This window comes from Dermacentor andersoni, chromosome 3 (assembly GCF_023375885.2).
Source record: "Dermacentor andersoni chromosome 3, qqDerAnde1_hic_scaffold, whole genome shotgun sequence".
NCBI classification, from domain to species: Eukaryota; Metazoa; Arthropoda; class Arachnida; order Ixodida; family Ixodidae; genus Dermacentor; species Dermacentor andersoni.
Window position 1 is genome coordinate 34,981,621 of NC_092816.1, and position 26,708 is coordinate 35,008,328.

The window sequence follows — 26,708 nt, forward strand, 5'->3', positions numbered from 1 at the left end:
CAAGTCTCTGGTTCGAGGTTATAAGCAGTCCACCATGCGAAGCGAATCAGCTGAGGCTTGCTGAAGAAGTAAATGCACCATAAAAAAATTATTGGATTCGATCGCACGAGTCTAGCAAAAAGGAGAGCGTCGTTGTTTACAAATAAACGTCTAAATTCGGACACGTTGACCCGACTCGACACGGTTGGTAGTCGTTTGATCACGATTGTGCACAACGTCGCTCGCAGCTGCTGATCTTTTGTTGGCCGATTTCCTTCTACATATGCGGGTCTTTGTAACTGAGTGATTAATGTATTTGAGCAACTCTAGCTGCTGCCAGATAAGCTTTCTGTCTTCACGAACTTATCTGTTTCTTATTTTTTTCTTTCTTCCGCAGCTTGGTTTATAAGTGAAGATGAAGACGTCGTTTTCGAACAAAGGTGGTGCTCGTGACATGGCTCATCGACCAACAGGCTAATATTTTAGCACCTTACAAAATTGAAACTCAATTTCGCCCAGCAGTACCTCAGTCATTCGTGTACTGTACGCAATATGTCTCTCCGAAACCTAGTAGAAGCCGAGTGCGGCGCGCCAAATCCTCTCGTCAAACTTTCAAGTCATGCGATCCAGGACGCAGCGCGACAGCAAGTAAGTTTCCCCCCGAGTCCAGTTTTCTGTTTAAAGTCTTGGCTAGCATCATCTACAGTAAATCTCACATCCGTGCGTTTCTTTTTGGTTTTATTATTTATTTATTATTATAACATATATTTTTTTTTACAGGAAGGGCTTCTGAGGCAAAGACACCATGGACAGCTCGGAGCAGTAAGATCAAACTTAGTTTTATAATTGTGTTTAGGACATCCTTATGGAACTCTCCTCGTCCAATGGATCTGAAAAAATCAGACTTTCTGTGGTTCATTCTGTTGAGCTCGAGATTGTATACAAATGTACCATTTACGTTTTTTTTTTTTTTGATGGGCTGACGGCCTTGCGTTGTCTTCCCCGTTTGCTTTTGTCCAGTTGTCTTGCTTTTAGAGTAAATGCTAGTGCAATGATTTCACTGTGTGACAGATTGTATGTTTCATGCAATCATCGTCCGTACGCTTGACTTTTTGATATACCGATGTAACTTTTTGAATATCCATGAACAGCTCGTTGCTTGTTTACCAAGGCCTCAATACATAAGTTCAGAAATATGTAATCCTATCTACGTGCTATTTAGCAATGAATTGGTACCCCCAATAACAGCGCCTTTCCATTTTACTTTCAGGCCGGAACTTCTGCAGGGGTGAGTATGACAAAAATATTTGAAAGCAAATTTGTGTTGCTAGCTTAAATAGCAAGCTAATGCTTTGATATGTGCCTGACAGAAATGAATAGTGACTGTTAACTTGCCATTCAGTGTGCTTGGTGTACAGGAGGATGGCAGAGATGTTCAGCCGTTTGCGAAAGCTTCTAGAACACAAAAAATACTGAAAGGCTTGTTCACTGCTGCAGTTTGTGGTTAAGATGTACATCAGACCTAATAGGACTACAGTGATCCTTTGTTATGACTACACCTTTTTGCCCAAAACAGCTTGTTGATGAATTTCTGGCCGAGAGGCATGGACCAGAAAGGATGGCCCCACAGACTTTCCACATGGCTGGCCTACTCCGAGAAATGCACGATATTGAGAAGATGTACCAGCCACCAGTGTCAGGTAACCATGTTTATGATTTCAAGCCCGAAAAGCTTGTCGATGACGTCAACCAGCATGCCTTCATAAAACGAGGCTACACAAAGTGACGTATTTAGTGTAGAGCCTCATTGGCGTATTGAATTCCACTGACCTTGTATAGCCACGCCAATACCATTGTCAGTTGTCATAATGTAACAAAGCAGAAAAAGTTCTTCACTGCTGGTTTAGCCAGGAATCAAGCCCAGGACTCCTAGGCTATGTGGCTAACACTCTGCTTACCATTTATGATGCCATTGGTGCCAGCATGGCCCCTTTAGGTATCTATTTAATTCGTCTTGAAGATTAAAAATTTTTAGTGAGCCTTTGTGCATCAACAAATGTGGACCCTCTGTCTCGATTACTAGGAATATACCAGGTGCAGGAATAAGATTGGACATTTCAATTGTGCAGTGTAGTATTCAAAAAACACTGAGTCCTTTAATAAATTTGCCTAATGTCAATTATTGCTGTCATTACATTGAAAGAATCGAACCTGAATCAAAATATGACTACGAACTGGCAATGACACCAAGCCACCCAGGCATTGTACGGAATGAATTTTTCTAACAAAATGAAACATTTCACCTATATTGCAGCACAGATCTGATCAGAAGTATCCAAAGATGTACACAACATGAACTTGTTTTAAACATTGTTATTTTTACTTATACTTGCGATTCTGAGCCATTATATTGGCGTGTACAGCTCATCACAAAAAGAAGTTAAAGCCAGTCAGCAATGGGCAGCTTGCTTTTTTTTTGTGTGTGTGTGGTAGGGTATACGATTTTATATGCAGAGCCTAAAGTGGCTTAGGATTCATAATTGCCTTTATTGTTTTTTTTTACTTTACTCATTATACATACAGTAATGTCTATATCTTTAGCCTGTGGGTAGTAACAGATCTGTGCACAAACAAACAGGAAAAAGCTGACTTGCATGCTTTTACCAGACACAGTAAGTAAAAAAAAAATTGAAATAAAGTAGAAAAGAATTGTAGTGCGAGCCTGTACTTCTGGTCGAAGCCAACTAGTACAGTTCTTAACATAGAGGCATAACTACACATTGTAATAAGCAATTAACAGGGTACTACGTCAACTATCCAAGCTGCTTGTGGAAATTTATAGGAGCAAAATCATAGGAATTTGTTTCGTGAAACCACAAGAATTTGTACATCTGTATCTACTTCCATTCTTCCATTTCTGCGTAAGAAAGATAAGCTCTGAGCTTGCAGCTTACATTTGGAGCCTCTATTACACATTGGCAAAGAGCATAGCAACTTTTGCCGTACATATATTGTAGGTAAGAGGAATGAGGAAATTGCCAAATGAAAGTTTATTGAGTATTATCATGAGCACTTGTGGAAAATGTAAGTTCGAAAACGTTTCTGCTTGGATGAGGCTACTCGAGAAATGAGTGGAATGTGTCGGAAGACATGTTTAAACTCTTTGTCTTGTTTGTTCCAGTGCGACCGGGCATCGCTGATGCAGGTGTCTCCAAGGCTTGGGCCGACGAATTTGTTCCCTCCATGCCAGAGGTGAAGGAAGAGCCCGGCCTAGTCGCAGCCGTTTGGTCCCGGGAGTTTGCAGGCACTTCTGCGGCCATGCTGCCACAGGAAGCCCCCATCAAGTGGGCTGAAGAGTACCTTTTGGAAGGCGAACAGCGTGCGAGGTGAGTTGTAGGAATGTTTGAGTAGAACTGCACTTGACCACCGTTGCTGGTCAGCCCTTCTTTCATTCTTTATTTTCTTTTCTTTGTCGTCACACAGATGTGACATTAGTTATCTTTTAATGCCTTTCCACCATGTACATATACAAGTCGTTCTTATGAATAAACCTGTAGTTGGTGGTCAGAGCCTGTGTTGTTTTGTCTTTCATTGGTCCTGTTACTGGCACCGTTTTTCTTGGAATGTTTCTCTACCTATCCACCCAACTTAGTATGCTTGTATAACCAGGATTATACTTTTCAATCTTTAAAGTAGTCTAGACTTGGGATTTTCAACGTCTCAATTTTCTGGGGGCAAGTCGAGACCCAAAACTATCGGACATGCAGAGATAGCGGCAAACATCAGAGCGCCTGAAATAATCCACTATAATAGTTGTACCTTTGAACCAGTTTCGATATTGGTACCCAGGAGGTGGATGCCTCATGATGTCATGATCTACTGGCTCTCTCTGTTCCCGTGACTGCTGCAGCTACTGTACACGAGCGCAGCCGAAAAAAATATGCAACAGTCTTGTTTACATGTTTGTGATCGTCTTCATACCTATCTCTTTGCTGCAGAACATCAGAAAATTTAGGCCTGTGTTGTGAAATCGTGATACAGGCATTTAGAGACTGACTTTAGTATCAAATTAATATATAAACAGCACGATCGATGGTTAGGTGAGTTGGTAAGGCAACATACTTGTAGCACGAAAAGACACACACGTAGATGAGATACACAGGAGAAGAGGGAGGGTTCCTCGAGTTCTACTATTTTATATTACCAATCACTTATATATTTACAGCCTACGCTCGTTACAATGGACCCGTGTACAGCAGACTTTCGGATATAACTGGCCATATTTCAACCTTTGTTTGTTCTACCTATTTTACTGATGCAACGAAGTTCGCTCTTAAAGGACCACGCTACAACGGACTATCGGCTACAGCAAATGAAATTAGAGGCAATTTTTTCAAAGTTGGGTGTATAAAACATACTTTTGCTGTGTCGACACAGGCTGACAATTGACTTGCGAGGGTTAGCCTACGATCGTGGCTCAGTATCGCGCGTGTGAGGGAGGAAGGCGGGGAAGAAACTCTCTGCCTTCTCTTGCGCATGAGGCACGAGGATTTGTCGCCTTCCGATGTGCACCCTACTGACGCCGAAAGTGTCTTGCCGAGACCTGTGCAGTAGTTCCGGACACCATCTCATTTGACAGTTTCACAGGTGCTCACATTGCTGTACTGACATGCGCAGAACTCGATGACGGCGAGAACATTCGTCAGGTTTCTGCTGCACCGCCGGACGATGACTCCAGTCGGAAGATGACACACCATGTGCTACGCTGCCGTCGCATGCGGAGCGTGCACAAGCAGTGACTGTGCTTTCAGCTGCCTATCGTGATCGTACGACCCTCTCCGAGATTCAGGTTTATCTGATTGCGCGTAAACGGAACAGCATGCAACGGCACATTCACAATTTCTTCAAGCCTACTGCCGAGCCCGAATAAGTGCATGGAAATAAAGGATTTCTCTTTTTTTTTCTTGATCTGCTTTTTCGGACACCTCTTTATTCGGACATTTCCGCAGTCCCCGTGAGGTCCAAATAAACAGTTTGCAACATTATTTGAAATTTTTGAACGTTATTCGCACACCCCTAATGGTGGGTTGACATGTTGATGCTGTATCCTGGATTTGCATCTCAATTTGTGGTATTAAAAACACTTTTCCTTTAGGCCTTATATCATCTGTGACAACACAGTGGTCTAAAGCTAATTGGTGTCAATTTTCACTATAGCTAACAGCAACAATATGCTTAAACCACTTCTGTATAGTTCCACGTGCATTAGAATTAATATCCAAGTCGAATATTTTATGTAATCGCTTCCAACTTAACTTTGAAAAGGGTTGAAGGTCATTAATATTATAATGTACAAAGAGTCGCCCGAGGATGTGTACTACTGGGCTGTACTCTGGAAATGAGTGGTACACACTCTAAACATTTTCCAAGAAGTAGCACAAGATTCTTCAGTCATCGGTGTGGTTCCTCTGTGAATTGTGGCAGGCTCTGTGAGGTTTTAAGACTGCTCACCCAGCGAGACACAACTGATTGGCGCAAAATGTGTGCAGTGCACAAGGTCCAGCAACAGAAGGCAGTCAAAGCATGGCTCAGGTGGCTGACGATCTCCTGAAGAGTGTCAACGATGATGCATTGATGGAAACAGAGGTACTGCACTTTCTTTCTCCCTATTATTTGTTACCCTTCTTTCTTATTTGGTACATTTCTCTCCTTTTATTGATGCAATTATGGGATCATTTTGCTTATGCTTATCTTGTTTTGCTTTTTGGTATTTTATGTGAAAATGCTGCAAGAATAAACAACAAAACATTAGTTTAAAGCCAGCGCACTCTGCCCTGCCTTCTGCGTTATATAGTCAAGAATGCTGAGGACATACTCTAATCTTAGGAGATGGTAAAATAGTATCCTTTTATACTTCGTTTTATAGTTAGCAGGCAGTCCTGTGGAAGCTATGCAATTGAAGTGTTCATAGAGGTCTCACTCTGTGTGCTTTGCAGTGCAGTTGTTTTTGATCTTCCACACCTTGTATGGAGTACCTGCTGTAGTTCTTATTTTACAGCTACAGCTTGTTGACGTAAGGTCACGTCAAATTGTAATTTATTTGTGCGCACTTGTGCTTGAAGTATTCAATGTAGTATAACGCTTTTTTGTGATGAGCGCAAGTGTTGCTGTGTGGCCGCTCCCTACTGCTCCACTTGTTAGATGGAAAACAGGTTCACATTTGCAATGCCTTTCATATGACAACTATGTTGCATTTTGCGACACAGAATGTGAAATAAATGTTACGCTGAATTACGTGAGGTGTACCTATAGTATCATTCTTTGACACGTGATGCATAGTTTTTGGGTCATGAATTTATGTGAGCAGTGAGAACAATCTTTTCAAGTCTTCGTAGCGTTGCTTGCTATGAGTGAAACTTAGTGTAGTTATTGTGGCTTTAACGTGATGTCTGTTTTCTCTGCATGCTTTGTATTTAAAAAGGAGTAGACACTCCTAAGTGCAAGAAAGTGTGTCAGTGACCTATAAGCCAGCCACGGGGTACATGATCGCTAAAGTTTTGAGAAACACTACTGCATGAGATTAGCATGCTCTAAGAGACACCAAATTTTTCATTGATTTGAACCCAGGGGTGGCTCAAAGACATTGTCCTCATAGAAGCCGCACTCTATCTCTCTTTCCACTTTCTAACTATTTAAGACTAAGGTTTCTGGCTCCATTAATAGTTTGGTTCAGTAAGGAATAGTAAATAAGGAGCTAAGCTTTTCTGCAGTCATGTATATGGAGCTGTCCCTGGCGCTTGCTCCACGCGCTAGTTTATGCAGTTTGTGAAGAGGCTAAGAGACGACCACGCAGACTTAGGGGATCGGGCTGCGAGCTGGGCTGAAGACTTTGCTCGACAATACGGTCGGCTGCAGCAGCAGGAGTCGTGGCCGAAGGTAATTGACGCAGAGCCATGCTGAAGCACTGGGACCTTAAGAGGAAGCTTTGTCTTCGGAGCTCCCATCTAAATGCATGGGAGCGGAGAAGTTGTTTTGCTCGATGTCCACTGCATTGAATTTACGTGGTTTGTTGCATTTAAAAGGGAAAGTCAGAATCTACTGTCTACAGGCAGCAGGCCTTTTATCTAGGAGATCAATTTTCTTCCAAAAGTCTTTGAAAATTGCAAGAAAAAACATCAGCAACTAAAGCATCAAGTTGGCAACTCTATATAACTCAGCAATGAGAATGATATCACATGTCTGTAAACTGTGCCTAATGAGACATCAGAGGTGAACAGAGTTGACAGGACTTGTTTATTAGCTTGTGCTTTGTTCTTTACAGAATTTACCGCTCTTTGGCAATTTTTGTTAAAAAGAAGTTTAGGCCCTGCATAAAAATTTTGCTTGCTACAGTCAGTACAATACAGCTCACCCTCCCTCTTAATTGCAATAGATTTTGTTCAAATTGGTTTAGTGGGCTGTTTAAAGAAAACTTATCTGCACTTCACGCCTATCTAAATAAGGAAATTGGAGTTGGTCTCGAGCTGAAGCTTCCTCTTAAATAGAGCTAAAGGGAATAACTTGAGTTGTAATAGTTAATTGCACTTCCGCAGTACCAAGAAATCCACTCTTACCACGCCAAGTGGCTTCGGAAGCCGAAGAAGGTGCAGAAACTAAATGCGGGTGGTGATGCTCCCCTGGAAGTTCCTGTACCAACTTGCTGTGACGTCACACATTTTGATGGCACCTGCTTGAGCCTAGCTAAATCTTTGTTGGCAAAGATGGACTATATTGTATTACAAAAGAGCCAAACATTAACTTATAAAATTCCAGGAACTCTTGCTAAAGCACAACTGCCAAAATACGAAAAAATACTACTTCAAATTTGTGCCATCACACTGGCGCATTGGCTCAGGGGTTTCCGCAAGAAAATAAAGAAATAAAACTATGACATTTATTTTGGCAATGTCAACGTATTACAGCGAAATTAAGGAAAATGAAATTCTGAAAAAATATTTCGTCAGTTTAAACAGAGTTGGTTTGTCTTTTTAGAGGAAGCTTAAACTCTGGTTCATGAAAAATGAAAAAGTGCTTTCACTTAGCAGCTACTGAACCGAGTTAATTAAATTTGTTGTGTTCAAAAGAAAGAAAGTGATGTTCTAATGACTTCTGGAAGGAAATTGCTTACTTGGAATTTCAAATGTCTTGCTGAAACTATCAATATGGAGTTGTATGAAGACAAGAAGAGAAAAAAAGAAGCACCAAGTTCACGGTTCTGTATTTGGGCCCTAAAGACATATATACCTCAGTTTCTAAACTGTTTCTCATGTAGACAAAAAGATTCATTTACTGTTCATTGCTACGAAATGTACCAATACTTTGTGTATAGGACTTTTACAAAATTCTTGTAAGCAATGTTACATAAATTGTAAATTATTATGCCATACGTTTTTTTTGTTTTGTGTTTGTTTGGGATGCTCTAATAGGTGCCTTTCACAGACGTGCAATACATATGTGCATTCGGTGTGGAGTTATGGCATGGTAAACTTGGTACTTCGAACTTCTTGCAGTTTGGCGGTTTTCAACAGTTTATTGTAAAAACATTAAGGGTACCAAGTAAAATATCTGCGCTTGACAGTCGCTAGTACATAACATTTTCTTTCAAATGCAACAAATTTCATTCAAATTGGTCCAGTGGGTGTTTTTAACGAGAACATTCTTGCATTTCACACATATATGGAAAGGCAAATAGAGATTGGCCTCGAGCTAAAGCTTGCTATTAATCCATCATTTGCTGTGAGTTGAAATAGTGACAACTAAAGGAGGTATGCTCCACTATGTTCAGGTTTCACATTGCTTTAGTTTCTCTTTGGCCGCATGATGCTTTTTTAAAGATTTAGTATGCAACCAAAGTGAATAATTTGCATTTCATTCACTTGGGTAATGAAAATATCACAGTGCCAAAAAGAAGGAATGCTTAGACAAATAAACATGCTTATTGACACCCTGCTTATCTTGTTCAGTATGCAAGGGTTTGAAGAGAAAAAGAGCTGTTTTTGTACCGTGTGCCACAACCAAATGCAAGTTATATTTGTTCAAAAATCACTTGATTGAGCACTGTGGAATGACCTGTTCTGAAACTGAAAGTGCACAAGGACAAGAACAAAGAGAAAAAACAGAACGAGGCGCTTACTTACAACTGAAAAATTTTATTGAAAGGAAACAAATATGTGCAAGCAAAAAACGGAGTAGGAGGTTGCAAATGCATCTAAAAGATCATGTTCAAGCTTTCGAAGGTGTTTTTTGCATGCATATGATTGTTTCCTTTCAATAAAATTTTTGAATTGTGGGTAAGCGTCTCGACCTGTGTTCTCTCTTCGTTCTCGTTTTTGCGCGCTCTTACAGTTTCAAGATGCAAGTAAACCAAGTAGCCTATTTGTGCATTCTGTTACAAATGAACCATTGCAACATCCCCACATTGGTATCAAACCCAGGTGCTGACGTTTCACTAAAATAAACTTTCATTTAAGCAAACAGCTTCTCAAGGTACCTTGAGATTTGTCCAAATTAAGTTCCTCTGTCAACATCCAGAATGTCAACTGTATAGGTTGATACCAATAACCCCCAAAGTAAGCTGTACAGGGGGTTTAAATATTAAAGGAAATCATTATTGGAGATGTACAATTCACAACATCTCCTGCTTGTGCATGCTAAGTTGTCCTTGCATTAAAGAAAGTGTCAAAGCAGAAAGCGAGGACATTTGATGCACTGGAATGCTAATTACGGGTTCTATTTTCAAACAATCCATTTCATTTTTCATATATTCACTTTTCACGATTGGCTCGAATGAAGCAGTGTGGCTGTCATCACCAGGATCTGCCATTAAGCATGGTGGATGGTAATAAGGGAGGAAAATGAAATGTTATAAGATACGGCCTCAGGCTTTCTCTTTCACATTGCTCTGGCCTGTATGGCCCCCAGCGCACTTTTCGGAGCTCAGATGCTGCGTGCTGCGATGCAAAGAAAGCAATATTTCACTGTAGTTTATAAGCTTAAACAGAAAAAATTTAGCACAATATGCAGCTATTGTATGTAAAAGCTTGAAAAATGTACAGCCGACTGCTAAAATTTTCAGAGCATAGAATTTTTCGGTGTATTTGCCACTGAACTGAATTCAGAGGTGCCGTGTAATGGTTACACGAGGACACCAAACTTTTTTCTCTGGAGGATGCATCATCATGACAAAATATATTCATCTTCTTCTGCATGTTCTGTGCTCTAATACTTTTGCAGTTGGGAAGCACATTGCCTGAAACCCATTATTTTTCCCTAAACATCGATTTCTTTTACCCTAGCACACTGATATTTAGACGTAAGCATCGGGAGCTGTACAGTTGAGCGTAAAGCGAATTACGCAGAATTGTCATATTGTTTTCCTTTTGAAGGTGTTGCCAAGATTTAAGAAATGAAAACAATTTTGTGCCTTTGAATTGTCTATGGTATCTAGTGCATTACAAGTGCAATTATTTTTTTGCTAGGACCCTACTTCCCCTGAAGCAATGGCAACTGAGTGGGCGAAAGCATTTGCAGCAGAGGACAAAGAAAAGGGAAACGACACCGACTTCTGGGAAAACTTGCAGAAAGAGTGGGACCAAGTGACGAGGTTGGAAATTGCCAGTCTAGTGTTCCCTTTTTTTCTTTGTAACATTGTGAAAGCATGAGGGTACTGCTTGTCGTACAGACGAAACTTGTTGTTGCAAAATATTGTTATTGTACTATATCCGAGACGAGGGCTGCAGGAAGCTTGGGAAGCGGTGTGCATAAAAAAAAGGAAAAAGAAAACATGTTGAGACGGTGTAGTCTATTTGTACAATAATAGACAGCTTTAGCTTAGCGCAATAGCCGGCTTAGTGGAATAGCTGGTTTGAAATGCACATGCGCAGAATGCTAAACAACTCATATCATTTAGCGTACGCACGCTCTTTCTCAGATTTAACATTGCCGTCTTTGCGTGGTTTATGTTGTTTACGTAAGACATGACGGCAGTCCCAGCCGCCTGCTTCCAACTGAATTTGGCATTGCTTTTGTAGTAGTCACTTCGTCCGTAGCAGGTGACTGTGTACATGGCTTTTGCTTAGTCTCAAGCCGCTTTGACGACGGAGTATTATGACATCGCTTCTTGTTTCAAACGCATCGAGGCCTAATGAGAGAAACTTTCGAGATGACAGAGGCACCTATCGGTAAAGTCGGGAGATAGGCGCAACGGCATATGGCCTCTGAGATAGGAAGATTTCAGAGGCTGTGGTTGACAGCATTTACTGCTTGTACTGATTTCTCTGCTGATCAGCAGACGTAGAAGGTACAATACAAGGCACTCCTGGCTTTCCATTGCGCTGTTTTTCACACTTTTTGGATGCACACACAAAGCTTGGCGAATAGATATAATCACTTAGGCGCACTATGTATGTGAAATTCAAAGTGTAATGGAATAGCATCGCACACTTAAACTACGCTTTTCTGCAAAAGTTTGTTTGTGAAACGGTAACGCTATTTCCCTTAACCCCACTATTACGCTAACATTAAACTAAAACTGTCTAATCATGAACCCAGAAAATACAACCATCATAGCCATATTTCTTTCTGTATGTGGGTTAACATTTATAGATTATAGCTGAGCCTCAATAAAATCAACATGGATTCGAAGCAGTACCATATACATATAAGAAAATCTAAAATCTTGTGGGCCAAGCTTTATTTCAGTGATTATTCTACTGCTATCACAAGATTGAAAATACAGATCTTAGACAGTATCGGTTACACGAAAGATTTTTGTTCTCATGCAGCTCAAAATATTTACTGTATTTTCCGGTCTATAGTCCGTGGACTACCCTAGTTTAAAAGTTGAAATTTCACGGGGTATGAGCTATCGATGGGTGCAGGCCATACGTAATATTTTTCAAGACCTGAAGTGTGCTTGAAGAAAACGAGGCCAGACTGCTCCTGAAATTTTTGCCTGCCTTAAATCACATTGCAAAACCAGCGCTGCAATAACCATTGCGGTACTTTAGCAGTATTTCTAGCTCATACTGGCAGCTCGTCATATACTTCATGTGGCTGCTTTTCAGCATTTGGATTTGTGAGCACATGCGCAAAACATAGTTACAAAATGCACGACGCATTTATACGGAGTTTCATATATGCGCAAGACACAAGGACAGTTAGGATCGTAACACCATTTGCCAAATTCAACATGCTTGGCCTGTTTTGTTCTGTTAGGCCCGACGAGAGTGATTTCTACAGGTTTTGAAATAGACTCCCACGTGCAGTCTAATAAAGGACCCAAACTTTTACTGGTTGAAAATAAAACATATGCTTACCTACTGTATACTGGTTGCAGACAAACTAAAGAAACTATTTTTAGTAAGTCTGTCTTTGCAGACTTCGAAGCTGTTGCAAACTATCTAAAGAAGACTTTTCACGTTAGGCCGAGATTGGCCCCTGGATACTATACACCATGTGTGGACTATAGTCCAGTAAATATGGTAGTACAGCTGCAGAAAATGTGAAATGTGCAACAAGATCATCTTCAAATGGCACATTCTGGAGGTGGGTGGTTTCTTGGGCAGTGGCTTGGCTTGACTGGCTCGCACTCAGTAAGGCAACATACCTATCTTGCGTAATCATTCCAATTACATGCTTGTGTGTTAAAGTTTGTCCAAAGGCTTCATTTGTAATTTAGCATTGCTCACACGCCATGCATCGATATGGCAGGCTGCAAATTGGCCATCGAAACTGGCCTGTCAATGGCATTTCTTTCACATATATACGATAGCGTGAATATTTTAGGCTGTACACTTATAACGCATACGGGATGCGATGAAGGCATTTTTGTGTCCAATGCGTCCTTCATTATAACATTGATTGTGCTGGGTTGCTGTGCTTAAATCGTACACCATGTAAGATGCCTTCTGCATGCAGCCAAACAACTCTGATACAATGTGGAAAATTGTTAACTGGAATAGCAGTTTTGAGCCAAGTCCGTGTTTCTTGACATCGTTGCAAGGCACAGGATTTCTAGAATACGTACATTCCTTATGTACAGGCTGGCTTCAGTTTTGCTTTTGCAACATGCACTTTTAAATGTGCCAATAAAACGATTGAATTCAGATGCATAATCAGTTCTTTAGTGATAATGACATAGAGTTTGACATCTGCAATGAGGAATGATGTATGCTGTGCTGTGTTTCATAATCGCTTAAAATATTTCCTGACCCACCTGGTATCTTTCTAGTCACTTTTATATGCTTATTTCTTTAATTTGAAGCATGATATTTATGGCCATGTCTTTTTGTAATTCCTAAACATTTTTATTTACTGTAACTCCTACAGGGAGGTGCCTAATTCTCATCCATGGCTCTCGGAGTACGAAAGTCTTCCCGAGCCATATCGTGTAAGTTTACAATCAGTACTGAACTGCTTCTATTTGATACCCAGCCTTGCAGCTTTGAGGAATCTCTCATTCTAATGGAGCCATTATGTTTTGATGTTTTCTAAATTAGGAGTACAAGTTCGCTGACGTGAATCCATTGGAAAACGTTGAGAATCCCTTTGAAGAAGGCCTTAAGAAGCTTCAAGAAAACGACATTCCCAGTGCAGTTCTGCTCTTTGAAGCAGCTGTCCAGAAAAACCCACAGCACGTTGAGGTAAATAAATTTGCACTGCTTGGCTTGAAGTATGTGCGAGTGCCATTCGAGCTAGCGAAAGCTTCAAGTTTGGTCTTCCCAATTCATATGCTCATGAAATGCAGAAATGCTTTCACCTGGCCCTATCTTGACTGAATTGAAGAATAAACTGCACCTGTTTGGGCACCCAAAATGGACGAAATATAGGTACTACAATTGCTTTAAAATGTGCTAGTATTTGTAACTGGAGCTTTTACAGAACTTTTTTAAACTTGGCATCTATTTTATGTAAATATAAAATAATAAAGTAGGTTTTTCCACTTTGGGTGCCGTAGTGGATGGTTACCGTTAGTTGTGCCATTACGATGACGCACAGGGTAGAATACTTTGGAAAGTTGTGGGCAAGTTCTGGGCAACATAGAAATTTTAGTTTAGTTTAAAAAGAAAGCTTACTTTAAAAGTATTTTTGTTTGATAAATGTAGCAATTTAACGTAATTGTGGTGATGGCAAGCCACTCATTTGCTGCAATCGCGTAGTCTTTCTACAATGTGACACTTGACGAGGGATCATTGTATAAGTTTACTGACACCTTCGCCTTTCTTGTGGCTCTTTGTTGGTGCAGGCATGGCAATACTTGGGGACAACGCAAGCTGAAAATGAGCAGGACACAGCAGCTATTGCAGCCCTGAGAAAGTAAGCTTATTTTACTCTGTATGCTGGTTACGAGGCTTTATTCATTGTGATTGCAATTATCACAATCACATGCCTTCTTCAAAAAGGAAAGCAAACTAACAATACAGACGCAGACCAAGATGAAGAAATGATTTAACTTGCCGTTTCGACCTATACATGAGAGATTTTTTCACTATATTAATGATTTTTTCTGATTATTTCCACAGATGAGATTTCACTAAACTTTTGACTTCATCAATGTTCGCAAGGCATATGACCAACCCATCAGATTGTAAAAAAGGCTTCTGTGTTGGGGCTGAAACGTCCATTTAAGATTGAAATGAGATTCAGTTGATCGAGCCTTCTTCAAGTCCACTGAAGGGTGAAGCCAAGGGTTGTGTTTGATGCTTTTGAATTCGAAAATCCAAACAATATCGTTTACACAAGTGGATATCTGTTCACTTGCAGCTTGTATGTATTCTGGTAGTGAAAATGCCACATACTCAGCAAGAGTAAATTGAAATTGCACATTATGGACATGTATGCTTATTTGGTCCAGCCACTTGGCTTGGCTGTCTCATAGCCATTAAGCTGAATGCACCGATCCTGTGTGATTAAACAGACCACACGGATGCATACCAGAATGGCAAGCCAACAATGGGCCATCAAAGCTAACAGGGGACCCTTGCTGGCCCATCAAAAGCTCTCATTTCTTCGAATAGGCATGATCCCAATTTTGTTTTGTTTTTTGCCGAAATCGGCGTGTACGCTTATAGCATATATTTAATATAGGCGGGGTGTTCATGTTGGGCGAGACATACTAGTTATGATGGGGTTAGACTGCGTCTACTTATTTATTTATTAGCTACCGTATAATGCGGAATATAGGTCGAGGCGGAATATAGGTCGACCCCCTTATATTGAGGCAAATTTTTTTATATTGAGGCAAATTTTTATATTGAGGCAAATTTTTCCTGCTGGTTGATGTACATTGGTTTTGTTGTGTGTATCATTATGTATGAATGTACTACTGCTATTCTTGAATAGTCTCCAATCATTATGTACTCATTTATTGAATGCTTTAGTAGTGTTAATTGACGTGACTTGTTGCTCACCCCTGTAAAAATCCCCATGGGGGATTGACAGTATTCTATAAATAAATAAAATAAATAAATAAAAATTATAAGGCACAAAACTTTGTTTTATTTAGTGGTGCCGCCAGACTCGTCACCTGCTCATTCGTCTGAGCTGTCTGAACTCTCGTCCGAAGACGACTGCTTTTCGCTGGCTGTGTCCCACAACATGTCATCCTCGGTGCCGTCCCAGGAGTTGCTAATGCAACACTTCTTGAATGCCTGCATCGCCATATTGTCGGGCAGCGAGCGCCAAGCCTGCGACACCCATGTGGCCACAGTGGCGAGAGGCGGCCTGCGCAGCCGGCCGGTTGGGGTCGTCGGGTTGGCGCCGGCCATCCACTGATTATATTGTTCACGGACACGGTCTTTAAAGGGCTTGTTGAGCACGACATCCAGTGGCTGAAGTGTTGAGGTCATGCCTCCCGGAATGACGGCGAGTTCCGTCCTCCCGTCGCGGAGTGCATGCTTCACACCTGCGGTCAAGTGCCCGCGAAAGGCATCCAAGACGAGCATGCTCGGACACCGCAGGAGTGCGCCGGGTTGCCGATTATAGACGGTCTTAATCCAATTGAGCATGAGGGCCTCGTCCATATAGCCCTTTTCATTAACGCGAACGACAACATCTTGCAGGAAAGCCTCTTTCGGCGTCGGACACCAAGGGGGCGATAACGATGCGGATGCCGAAAGGTCTGCGCTCCTACATGTTGCCAGACGACTATTCATGTTGTGCCAAGGGCCGGTATATAAGTCGAGGGGTGACCTTTCAGTAACATTTTTTGGAAAAAACCTCGACCTATATTCCGCACTATACGGTACCTGCTTCACCTTTCTGGCATTACAGCAGGGGCTACATGCTGTGAATACTCAACAGCAATCACAAACCATAGAGCAGCAAAAACCATTATTACTTTCAGTAGTAATAAGAAGTCAGGCAAAAGATCATTTATTCTCCCGTAGATAGGCAAATGATATAAGAAAAAAAGATATCTGTAGAGGTCACTCCTAAAAGAAAACTTGTCAGCATTTATTTTGTGGTCACATCTCTGTGAAATATAACATGGTGGCTGTACTTGCCTCTGCAGTCTGAGGTTGTCACTGACTCTAGAGTTTGTCTCTCTGGCTGCTGCCTTTCTAATATCAGTCTCACTAGCCTTCATCGCTTCAGCAGTGCTTGATTCCCTCTGCAGATGCCTGCAGCTGAGCCCACAGAACCTGACTGCTCACATGGCCTTAGCTGTGAGCTACACCAATGAGGCCCTGCAGATGCAGGCATGTGAATCCCTGCTGGAATGGCTCAAGTGCAATCCCCGATACGAGGCTCTGCGGTCGTCAACCAACATAACGTATCGGAAGGCGTCTCACCCTGCGTTTACCATAATGACCACGTATGTAGCCACTTGCTCAGTGTATTGGAGTGAAATGTAAACAGAGCTTTACAGCCATAAAACTCATTTGCAACAAACTGTAGCAGGTGCCAAAGTTTATTTGAAGAAAGGTGGGCTAGTTGGTTTACTGGTGGTACATTCAGCCATTTCTTACCGTGCTTCGACTCTGATTGCAACGAAGCTGAGCCCACTGTAGATTGGAGCCATAGACTGCATGCCCAAGCACAGCCAAGCTGCTTGCCATAGCAATAGGTGATGTCCAAAATACGGCTTCTATCACATGTGTCTGGCTCCGCAATCAATTCCAGTGCTTACAGTTAGCAAAAGCATGGTCTTTGAGATCAGCTTTTGTCGCTCATAAAAAGATGTTGCTGAGATGTGGATTTGAACACCACATACCGGAGGCCAGAGGTAGAAACACGTCAGCGCTTCCTTTGTTATAAACAAGCATCGACAGGCTAACAGCGCAGACTTGCCGCTGCAGCCGCCACATCGCCAGAACTGTGCCAAATCTTGGCTGCGCTTCCGGGTCAAAGTTGAGATCTCTTGAGCTGTAGTACAGCACTCTGAAAGAATTGGTCAAATGTGCTCAGTGCGCTCGGTTTTGATCAGCTGAGTGTAACGTGCACCGTCAGAGCACTCTGGAGCACTTAAACATGACCAGTCGAATGCACCATGAGTAATGAACCATTATTTCCAGTGTTAAAAAGCTTTGTGGATGAAAGCGGACAGACAGGAAGGATGCTGGACTTGGCCACTAAAGTTTGCTGAAGCAGTACAGCAGTGGGCAAGATTTAATTGATATGCACTCTAATTTGATATGCCTAAATGAAACACCTGTGAAGTTAAACCAAAGTTCATTACGTGTAGGTTGTGCGAAAACAAAAGTGAAAGAAGAAAGCTTGTTGGAGCCTTCGTAGCCAGCAATATCAGGTGACACGCCGTCACTAACAAGTGTATGCTCTGTTCTTACATTTCTAAATTCGTAACTTGGATGAGACTGACCGCGGGTGCAGTGAAAGGGTATTTGAGAAATTGATTAATCATTCACATGTTTCATCTAAGAAACACAAAGGCAAAGAAATTATTTTGAGAATGCAGACAAGATTATTTTTTTGTTGGGTTTTATAATGTCCGTTGCTGTCTATCCTGCAGTGATCATGGCTCACTTACTTGAAAAGGCGGCAGTGCAAAAAAAGACACGGACAGGACTATAATGACGAGTGCTTGTTGTTGTCATCATGTCTCCGTCCGTGTCTTTGGTTGTGCTGCCACTTGTTCAAATATGTACCAACACGCTCGATTCGCCACATTACTCACTTGCTTCTTGTGTGTCTCAATAGCTGTGAAACTTGCGTTTGAAACGAGGAAAATGCCAAGTTTAGTCTTGAGAAAATTAAACAAGCCTTGCAACACTCATCGAATATGGTAAATAAACCACGGACGAGATTGCGAAGCATCCCGCTTTTCGAACGTTCACTTGCCCTCTCGTGATTCGCAAGGTGCCATGCTCCTGCCTCGCTGACATTTGCAGATGAAAGCGTGTTGCCCGGTGAATTACGAGAGAGTAGGCAAATGTTTGGAAAGCAAGGTGCTGGCGTAATCTCACCCCAGTTCAGTTGTCAGGCAATGCTCTTGTTAACACTTGAGTCAAATATAATTCCTGTAACACCACAGGCAACTCGAAGTTTTGCTTAAGATACCATGTGCCTGTCAACTTGCAGAAATATTTGCGCCAGTTTCTGTGTTTTCTGTGATGTGAGAATAAACACAATATGTAGCTATTGACTGGATTTCTTTATATAACTCATGACTAGCCATCGGCTATGGCAGGACTAAAATGAAATCTTATGAAGCATAAGAAGGTGGTGCCATCTGGTGATGAACAATATCACTGCACTGACATTATGACCTTCAAGATCAAGTAGTGCAATGAAGCGGTCTCAAAGACCGCTGTCTGCACTCTGCCAGTCTGCTTGGGATAGCTCAGCGCACTGACTGTTAGGGCGATGTGGCCATCACTCCATGTTGACAGCAGGCTGCTGGCAGAAATATGCACATCTTATGGAATTCTGAATGGCCTTTATTCCAGACAAATGAATGCTAACGTTTGCATTGCGCTGTTCCCTGAGGTATTTGGCTTTCTGTCCTAGGTCGCACTACAGATGTCTTTGTCACCTTCCAGTGACAAGCTTTATCGTCTGCTGACTGGTGTCGATGCTGACCGGTGGCAGTAGTGACACCGGTCAATGGTGACTAACAATGACTAAACGAGGGAAACCTCAGACAGAAGCCAATGTTTTGACTAGGAGAGTTGACTTGTAAACACAACCATAGCCTCCTGTATTTCTATAATGGCTGCCCAGTTACACCACAATGTATGGGAGCCGCTGGTCCACTGCAGTAGCATTACATTCCCAGTCATTTTTAAGCATGTTGTTGTTGGAGGATGGACAACTTTAGCCGGGTGCTACCACTGCTCCATGCCCTCTTCTTTTTTTCCGCATGATGAACAACGAACCAGTGGTCTAATAGAGTTTGAGAGTAGGTGCCAAGAGAAGTAAAGCACAGTCGAGGACGACAGATAGTTAGGTGGTGCAATGAAATTAGGAAATTTGCAGGCATGAGATGGGGGTCAGCTGGTGGAAGACGGGTAATTGGAGATTGCTGGGAGAGGCCTTCATCCTGCACTTGACATGATTGTAACCATGCCCCGTAAGTCGTGACCAACCGCTGGGAAGTGGAGCCTTATGTGTGACTCCAAGTTATGGCATCACTAAGCTGGCATTTAAAAAAAAAAAAAAAAAAAACAGGAAGGTGCACCTCAACGAACACAAGTGCAACTCTAGGCTAAGGTCTCCCTTGTAGAGCCACTGTTGTTTGTCACTTTTCTTTGCATATATATATTTTGTTGGTGTTGCAGTGAACAGCATAGCAAGACACGAGATCTGTTCATTGAGGCAGCCAGGATGTCCCCCAATGACCCTGACCCAGATGTCCAGTGTGCCTTGGGTGTGCTGTTCAACCTGGTTGGCGAGTACGACAAAGCAGCCGACTGCTTCCGAGCAGCACTTACTGTGCGGCCAAATGCAAGTAGTTCTCCAAGCATGTCATGGGGATGCTATGGGCATGCTTTATTTCATGCTTGTGCGCTTCAGCCCTCTTCTCGGGAAAGCACAATGTTTGCATCTGCTGTGTTAATCACGTGCGCTTAGAATATATTGAGTAAACGACGTATGTTGTTACCTGTCTGTATATTCTCTTTAGTGAGAGAGGGATGACAAAATGTTTAGTTGACGAAAGAAAAGGCAAGACCCCTGAAATTTTCGGTGGACAGCGTCGACCTAATCGAATGCATTGCTCATTGATGGTAGAGAACAGCCTGTCATAGTAGAAGGCTCTTGGTGGACAAGGTCCCTTTTTGCGGAATCCAGTCATTCGTAGTTATGACTGAACTTTGCAGTTCAAGAATGCTGGTGTATTTCAGTCTGGGTAGTTCCAGACAGTGCATAAGATGTCTCATTGTGTCACTGGGTCACAATTATTAAAGTGAGGCTTTCTTTGCATAGCCCACCATGATTTCACGCTTTTTGCTGAGTCCATCAGTGTTTTGCTGGATATATTTGTGAGTGTATATAAAGCAGCAGAGAATTGGGTGGTTTGATGAAATTAGGAAACTTACAGGCATAAATTGAAATCGGCTAGAGTAAGACACTGGTAATTAGAGGTTGCTGGGAGAGGCCTTTGTCCTGTAATGGGCATAAAATAGGCTGATGACAATGATCGTAAACCGGTTTACATAGCACCGAGTGTTGACCAACAAAAGTAAGTGGCAGTCAGCACAGCTCTGTTCTGCGATAAACAAGCAATATGTCACGCTGTAAAACTTGTACATATAATGTTGGCTTATAGGTATCTCTAAAGTGCCGAGCCCTCTTAAAATAGTGCTTCATTTTCAACGGCTTTGACTTTCTTGTACAGTTAAACCTCGATATAATGAAGTCGGTAAAATCGGCAATTTGCTTCGTTGTATCGAAATTTCGTTGTATTGAAATTCGACATTTTAAGGAAATAATCATCAATGTTTCTTAAACGGAATGGGGCTGCAGAATTTTCCAAATTATCGGGCAATCGAAAAAAAGCAAATTTGAATGAGAAAACAGTTCGTTTTGATAAATTAAGGAGTCGGCGGTGAATAGTACGGTTTCATGCCACACACGTCGACGATATCCTTACATTGGCATTACGAATTAAGCGAAGCCAGCCACGCTTTCGCGTGCACTCCGCCCTCTCGGCTGATAGCATCGCCCGCACTGGGACGACATTATCAGGAAAAGAGCTGGTAGCGGGGAGCGAATGCTTCGTCTGCCTCTCACTCCAATGGGTCACCGTACCGAAGGATTATGCAACCTCCAATACTAAATTCATGGGAGACAACTGACAAAGTGCCATGCCCTCTCGGCACGCCCACTCTTTGTGCACGCAGCAGATTACTTCTAAAGCAGGGTGTGTGGCTGTGTTTGCGATCAGCCGCACTTACAGCCATGATCAGCCACAGCGGAGATGCTCCAGAAATTGAGACGCATGCCGACTTGCACCCCACCTCCTCGCACGCGCTTAATAACATTACCGCAAGCTCGCGTCCCTTTCCCTCTTTGACTTCGCTCGTGTGGGAAGGTGGCGCTCATCAAGCCACAATCTTTCTTGTCTCACCCTCGCACACTTTCACTCGCACCTAAAGCGCACAGTGCGCGAGGCCCGATAGTATCTTATTGCACTTGGACTTTATACGGAACATGATGTGGCTCTACTGTGGTGGTCACTTTGTCGTGTGGCGCGATTTGTGAGGAGCGTTTGCAAGCAGCCATTTGTAGTTGAATCATTTTACCATTTGATCATTTGCGTTCGCAGAAGTTTCCATTTATTGTCTCGGCATTCCTTTACGGCGGCAGTAAAATTTTGTTATACTGAGATCGCATACAAACACACTTCGTTATATTGAGGTTCTAAATACTGTTCTATAGACAAGAAGTTATGAAAAGTTAAATACTTTGTTATATCGAGAATTTCATTATATTGAAGTTCGTTATATTGAGGTTTAACTGTGTATTCTTATATTTAGCATGAGTCAGGGGGTCTGACAATCAGGTAGATGACAATTTTCCCTTTCATGACTCTTCCTCCACCTTTAGGCTTCTGCAAAACCGATTTGCCATAATGTATAATTTAATTTTCTTCCTCATGCACAACAAGCTATTTTTTAGCTAGTTCAGTAGTTTCCTATGAGAGCATTTCTGCGCTTGAATCCAGATTTGGCCCTGAGCTATAGCTTCTCCATAAGACTTCAAGTAATTATGTTTTCATGAATGCGAGATGTAGTCATCAATTTGTTATGATAGTGTCACATGTACATTATTTGGTTTATGGCAGTGACTGGTTTTGAGCAGATTAGCATCACTGTTATCTTGTTATTGCTAAGTGCAAAATGTCTCTACTGTATCGTAAATTTTTTAAATGTTGTTGCCGATCCTATAGTGAACGAATATTGTGGTATTACATTACGTTCATAGTGCAAATAGCGTTGTACACTCTTATATGTAAGCGAACACCACCAATTACTCTGGAATGTACAGTAATATATGTATAAATAATGGATGATCTTGATTTATGAATTTAGGTGTGCTGCGCGTCTTTTCGGGCACAAGTCCACCCAAAAAGGGGTTGGATATTTTAACACTTTTGGAAACACTTCACCATCCTTACAACGCAACACTAGCAAACCGAGGGTGCCTAGTGAACTAAACGAAGCAATTCTCAAACTGCTAGCTTAACCTTGTTGATTTGTGCTTGCAGGACAGCCTGTTGTGGAACAAGCTTGGTGCCACTCTTGCCAATGGCAGCAGGTCTGAGGAGGCTGTTGACGCTTACCGCCAGGCACTGCAGCTTTCGCCTGGTTTTATTCGATCTAGATTCAACCTCGGCATCAGCTGTATCAACTTAGGATCATACAGGTACATGCCTGCTCAATATTGTGCTGCATCGCACAGCCAGGTATTATGTGACTGCGGTGTCATCATTTGGTGTCTTGCAGCATGTGAAATGCTTGCTTGCCGCCGCCTCTTTGCATTCGGAGCAAATACCACTCCAGGCCGAGTGAAAAGTGTGAAATAGTGAACATATTGATGAACAAAGATCTTTTTACAAGTTCTGCCTGTTTACATTGTAAAAATGTAGGCTGCCGAATTGTTAACAAGAATAAGATAGAGACACATTCTTGCAGATTTTATTGCACTGGTTGTTGTAGAAGAAACTCGTCAAAAGCAGAAAATTCATATGAAAAGGGGATGCAACTGTGATATGGGGGCACACCAGCCAGCAAAGTATTGCAGGTGGGTTAGATACAGCTATATATTGTATTGTAAATTACTTCACTGAGCCCAAAAAACTGTACCAGTGATCACTGCTTGTTGCTGGGCTAGTTGATTCATGCTTTTAGTGGTGTTTAGGACACAAACACAGGAAAAGAATGTTATTGATGCTCTTATTTGTTCCTGTCATTTTTTCACTATTAGTTCGCATCCAAACACATCGCTAAATAAGTACCGTATTTTTTTTAATCTAGGCCGATAGTTTTTTTCAAATAATCGTATTTCAAACTCTAGGGTTGGCTTAGATTTGAGGATTTTAAAAAACGCACCAGTTTTTCATTGAAACTGCTAAATATGGTGCATAGCTAGCGCCATCTAGAAAAGTCAGTATCGCAACCGCTACTAGCCGTGCCAGTAGCCAACCGTACACAAGCGAGGTCGTCATTTTGACCTGTGTCGTGTCGGCCGTATCGGTGTGCGGCGTGCTGTTATCGCAATGGCACCAAGCAGGAGATGCCACTACAGTGCTGCTTTCAAGCGAAAAGTTGTGATAGCCGCAGAGGCATCTTCGAACCTTCAAGCCGGGCGGGACTTCGGCGTCAACGAGAAAAACGTCCGTCGTTGGAGGGGACGACGACAGCAGCTTTTTGCGTGTGCCGCAATGAGGATGGCATTTAGTGGACCGAAGAAAGGCCGTCACCACGAAGTGGAGACAGTTTTGGCCGACTTTGTTCGGACGCAGAGAGCAGCTGCCCTTCCAGTGACAACAGATGTGCTCCAAGCGAAAGCTAGGGCAACGGGCTGCGTCAAACGTGCATCGCTATCACAGCTGGCGGGCTGGGTAGCTGCAGCGTGGGATGACATCCCAGGTACTCTGATCGTGCGTACCTTTAAAAAGTGCAGCATATCTAATGTGCTTGACGGTACCAAAGCAGGCGCACTGTTTGAAGGTGACAGTGACAAGGAACACAGCGACGAGTCTAGCAGCGACAACTATGTTGAATGAGCTCTGCACGTTCATATTCAATGAATGCTGTTTGCATTTTGTCAACGCTGTCCTCGCTTTTTTTTGTTCGGCCTCCATTCGAGGTAATATATACATATATTTTTGTTGGCTTCGGACTTTAGGGGGTCGGCTTTAGGGGGCCTAGATTCGAGTAAATACGGTATACTAGGGATCGCGGTTCTCATGTTTTGCCCTTTGGCAATCTGTCAGGGCTAAATGAAACCCACTCATGGAAAAAATGCAGTCGATGCTCCATAGCTAAGTCAAGCTGTGTTTTGTTAGAAGTTCATGTTCCTATCGCTTTCTTCGCTTTATTTATACAGTCGAACCCACTTATAATGATATTCAAGTGCCACGAAAATTTCGTTGTTATAACCGATAATTGTTATAACTGGGTTGCACGAAAAAAAAATAATCAAAATAGGGGATGGCACAGCTGTTCCAAAAGAACTATAATGGCGGGGATGTCAGTTCTCCCCACCACCTTCCTCCATCCGTTTTCTGATTTTGCTGACCCGTGTAACTGTTTAACTCTGCTTCCTGTGCGCTCCGATCGCGTGTTGTTAACAAGCCGCAGCTGTTGGCGTTCAAAAATGGCACTGCTATAACAACTGCGAAAAAGGGTCACGGGTGGCAAGTGACATACGAGCTCCGCCGAGGCATTGCTTTGGTGGCCCCAAAAGGCGCCTTTATTAAAAAATGCAGGAACGTTGCCTCGACAACATCTCAGCTTGAGAAACACAGAAGAAACGTTGAAGTGAGATCGCCACAAGCATCTCGCCATGTACTTCCCACTGGCTTGCACGAGAGAACCGCATGTCCGTCAGCCTTGCTTGCTTTACGCGAAGCTTGCCGACATCCTTCTACAAGGCGTACAGGTGCTCCACGTAGTGAAGTGGAAGGTCCCTCGTGAAAACAAGCCCACAAGAGACTGAATCATCTACAGGACCTCCCGCGGGGACAATGTTGAGGCAGCCTGCCCTACAGTGTCAGCGCTGCCGTCGTGGCTGCCACTATCTGATGCGAGCATGTTCCAGACGATCGCCTCATCGGTTAGAAGCACTTCGTTCCCAAATTTATAGCAGTGCGCCTTTTCACTGGCAACGTCGTGCATTGCCGATGATCAGCGGGCAGATGAGCAATCTTTCGGTTTGGCAGCAAGCCAAACAAAGCTGCGAAACAACATGGCCAGGAGGAACGACTTAGACGCGACGAACCAAGACAAGCACGAGGGACTTAATCTGTTAGCAGAAATGCGCAGAATGAGAGCCAGAGAATAAACCCAACTGCGAGGGCTGAGCGGGCCGAGCGAGCACTCTGTCAGCACAGTTGGCGCGGTCCATTCATGTTTTGGAGGGTGGTGCGGCGCAGAGCTATGGGCGCAGCCCATTCATGTTTGGAGGGGTGGAAGGGTGACGGGAAAGATACGTGCGAGGCCGGTGCGCATCTCTCATGGAGAGAAGCACGCGGCGGCGGTTGGGGTGGCAGGCGATCATACAGCTGCTCGCATTTTGCTTTTCAAGGATTTCGCATTCCATTTCCTTTCGGCACGGACACCCAGCAGCCAGACTTCATCGCTATAACTGATAATGCGGCATGGGGACATTGTAGTGAGTTATTTTCCCATAGAAAACATACAAAAGTTGACGGTGCAGCAGCTTTTCATTGTTATAACCGATATATTATTAAAGCTGGTATCGTTATAAGTGGCTTTGACTATACTGTATTTTTACCAGTGTGCGAATTTTGGCAGAAACTTACTTTGAGCCCTTAATTACTAGATTGTGTGCTTGTGTTTTGCAGGGAAGCTGCAGAACACTTCTTGACAGCACTAAACATGCAGTCTGCCGGAAGGGGCCCAGCAGGTATGCAGTCTGTGAACAGCGCAGTCTCGGAGAACATCTGGTCAACCCTGCGCATGGTGCTCACCCTTCTCAATCGGCCCGACCTCTACAAGGTGGCCGACAGAAGAGACTTGCCATACCTCAACAGAGAGTTCGGTGTGGACTCTTGACTGCGCCCTGACGAAGTGCTGTGCGAGTGCTGTTACCACAGTGAACTTCTGGAGTCGTGCCTGAACTCGAAATCATCTTCGTGACCAATCAAGCATAACAAATTCCAGCTGTTGGTTTAGCTTCCGATGTTGTCACGATTGCATTCTTTCCACTGTGCGGTTCCGGGACTCGGCAAGTTCTCCACATCTTCAAAGCTTGGAATGGAATCGGTCATAATGACATGGCCCATACGTACACGAATCTAACAAGGTAGTGATACAATGCAATCGCGACTTTTGACTGATCTGGATAATAAAAATGGTTCTGATGATTACATTGGGAATTTGGAACGCATGACGCAATCATAGCTGTGAATTTTTTTGTTTTAGCATAGCGTAAAGCCACAAGTGCTGCGGAGATATACTTACACCCATGTGTGACCACTTGTATGGTATGTGCCTGGCCTGCGTGGGTGCCCATTGCAGCAATGAATCGCACTGTGGCAT

At 42.8% G+C, this 26,708-nt stretch overlaps 1 protein-coding gene across 3 annotated transcripts; it reads left to right on the forward strand.

Moving 5' to 3' along the window:
* Window positions 1-11: 11 nt before the first annotated feature.
* Window positions 12-26,536, forward strand: Pex5 (peroxisomal biogenesis factor 5). Of its 3 annotated transcripts, none has more exons than XM_050167613.3 (16): window positions 12-183; window positions 377-627; window positions 760-801; window positions 1,250-1,267; window positions 1,556-1,679; window positions 3,161-3,365; window positions 5,529-5,625; window positions 6,802-6,915; window positions 10,497-10,621; window positions 13,348-13,408; window positions 13,518-13,661; window positions 14,264-14,334; window positions 16,637-16,834; window positions 19,758-19,923; window positions 22,688-22,845; window positions 26,012-26,536. In XM_050167613.3, exons 2-16 carry the CDS (start codon window positions 532-534, stop codon window positions 26,220-26,222), a joined length of 1,830 nt encoding a protein of 609 aa, XP_050023570.2. In that variant the 5' UTR covers window positions 12-183; window positions 377-531; the 3' UTR covers window positions 26,223-26,536. The 3 variants fall into 3 exon arrangements, with proteins under 3 accessions (XP_050023570.2, XP_050023562.2, XP_050023575.2); XM_050167605.3 differs by having other exon boundaries at window positions 13-183; window positions 6,793-6,915; XM_050167618.3 differs by lacking the exon at window positions 6,802-6,915 and having other exon boundaries at window positions 13-183.
* Window positions 26,537-26,708: the final 172 nt, after the last annotated feature.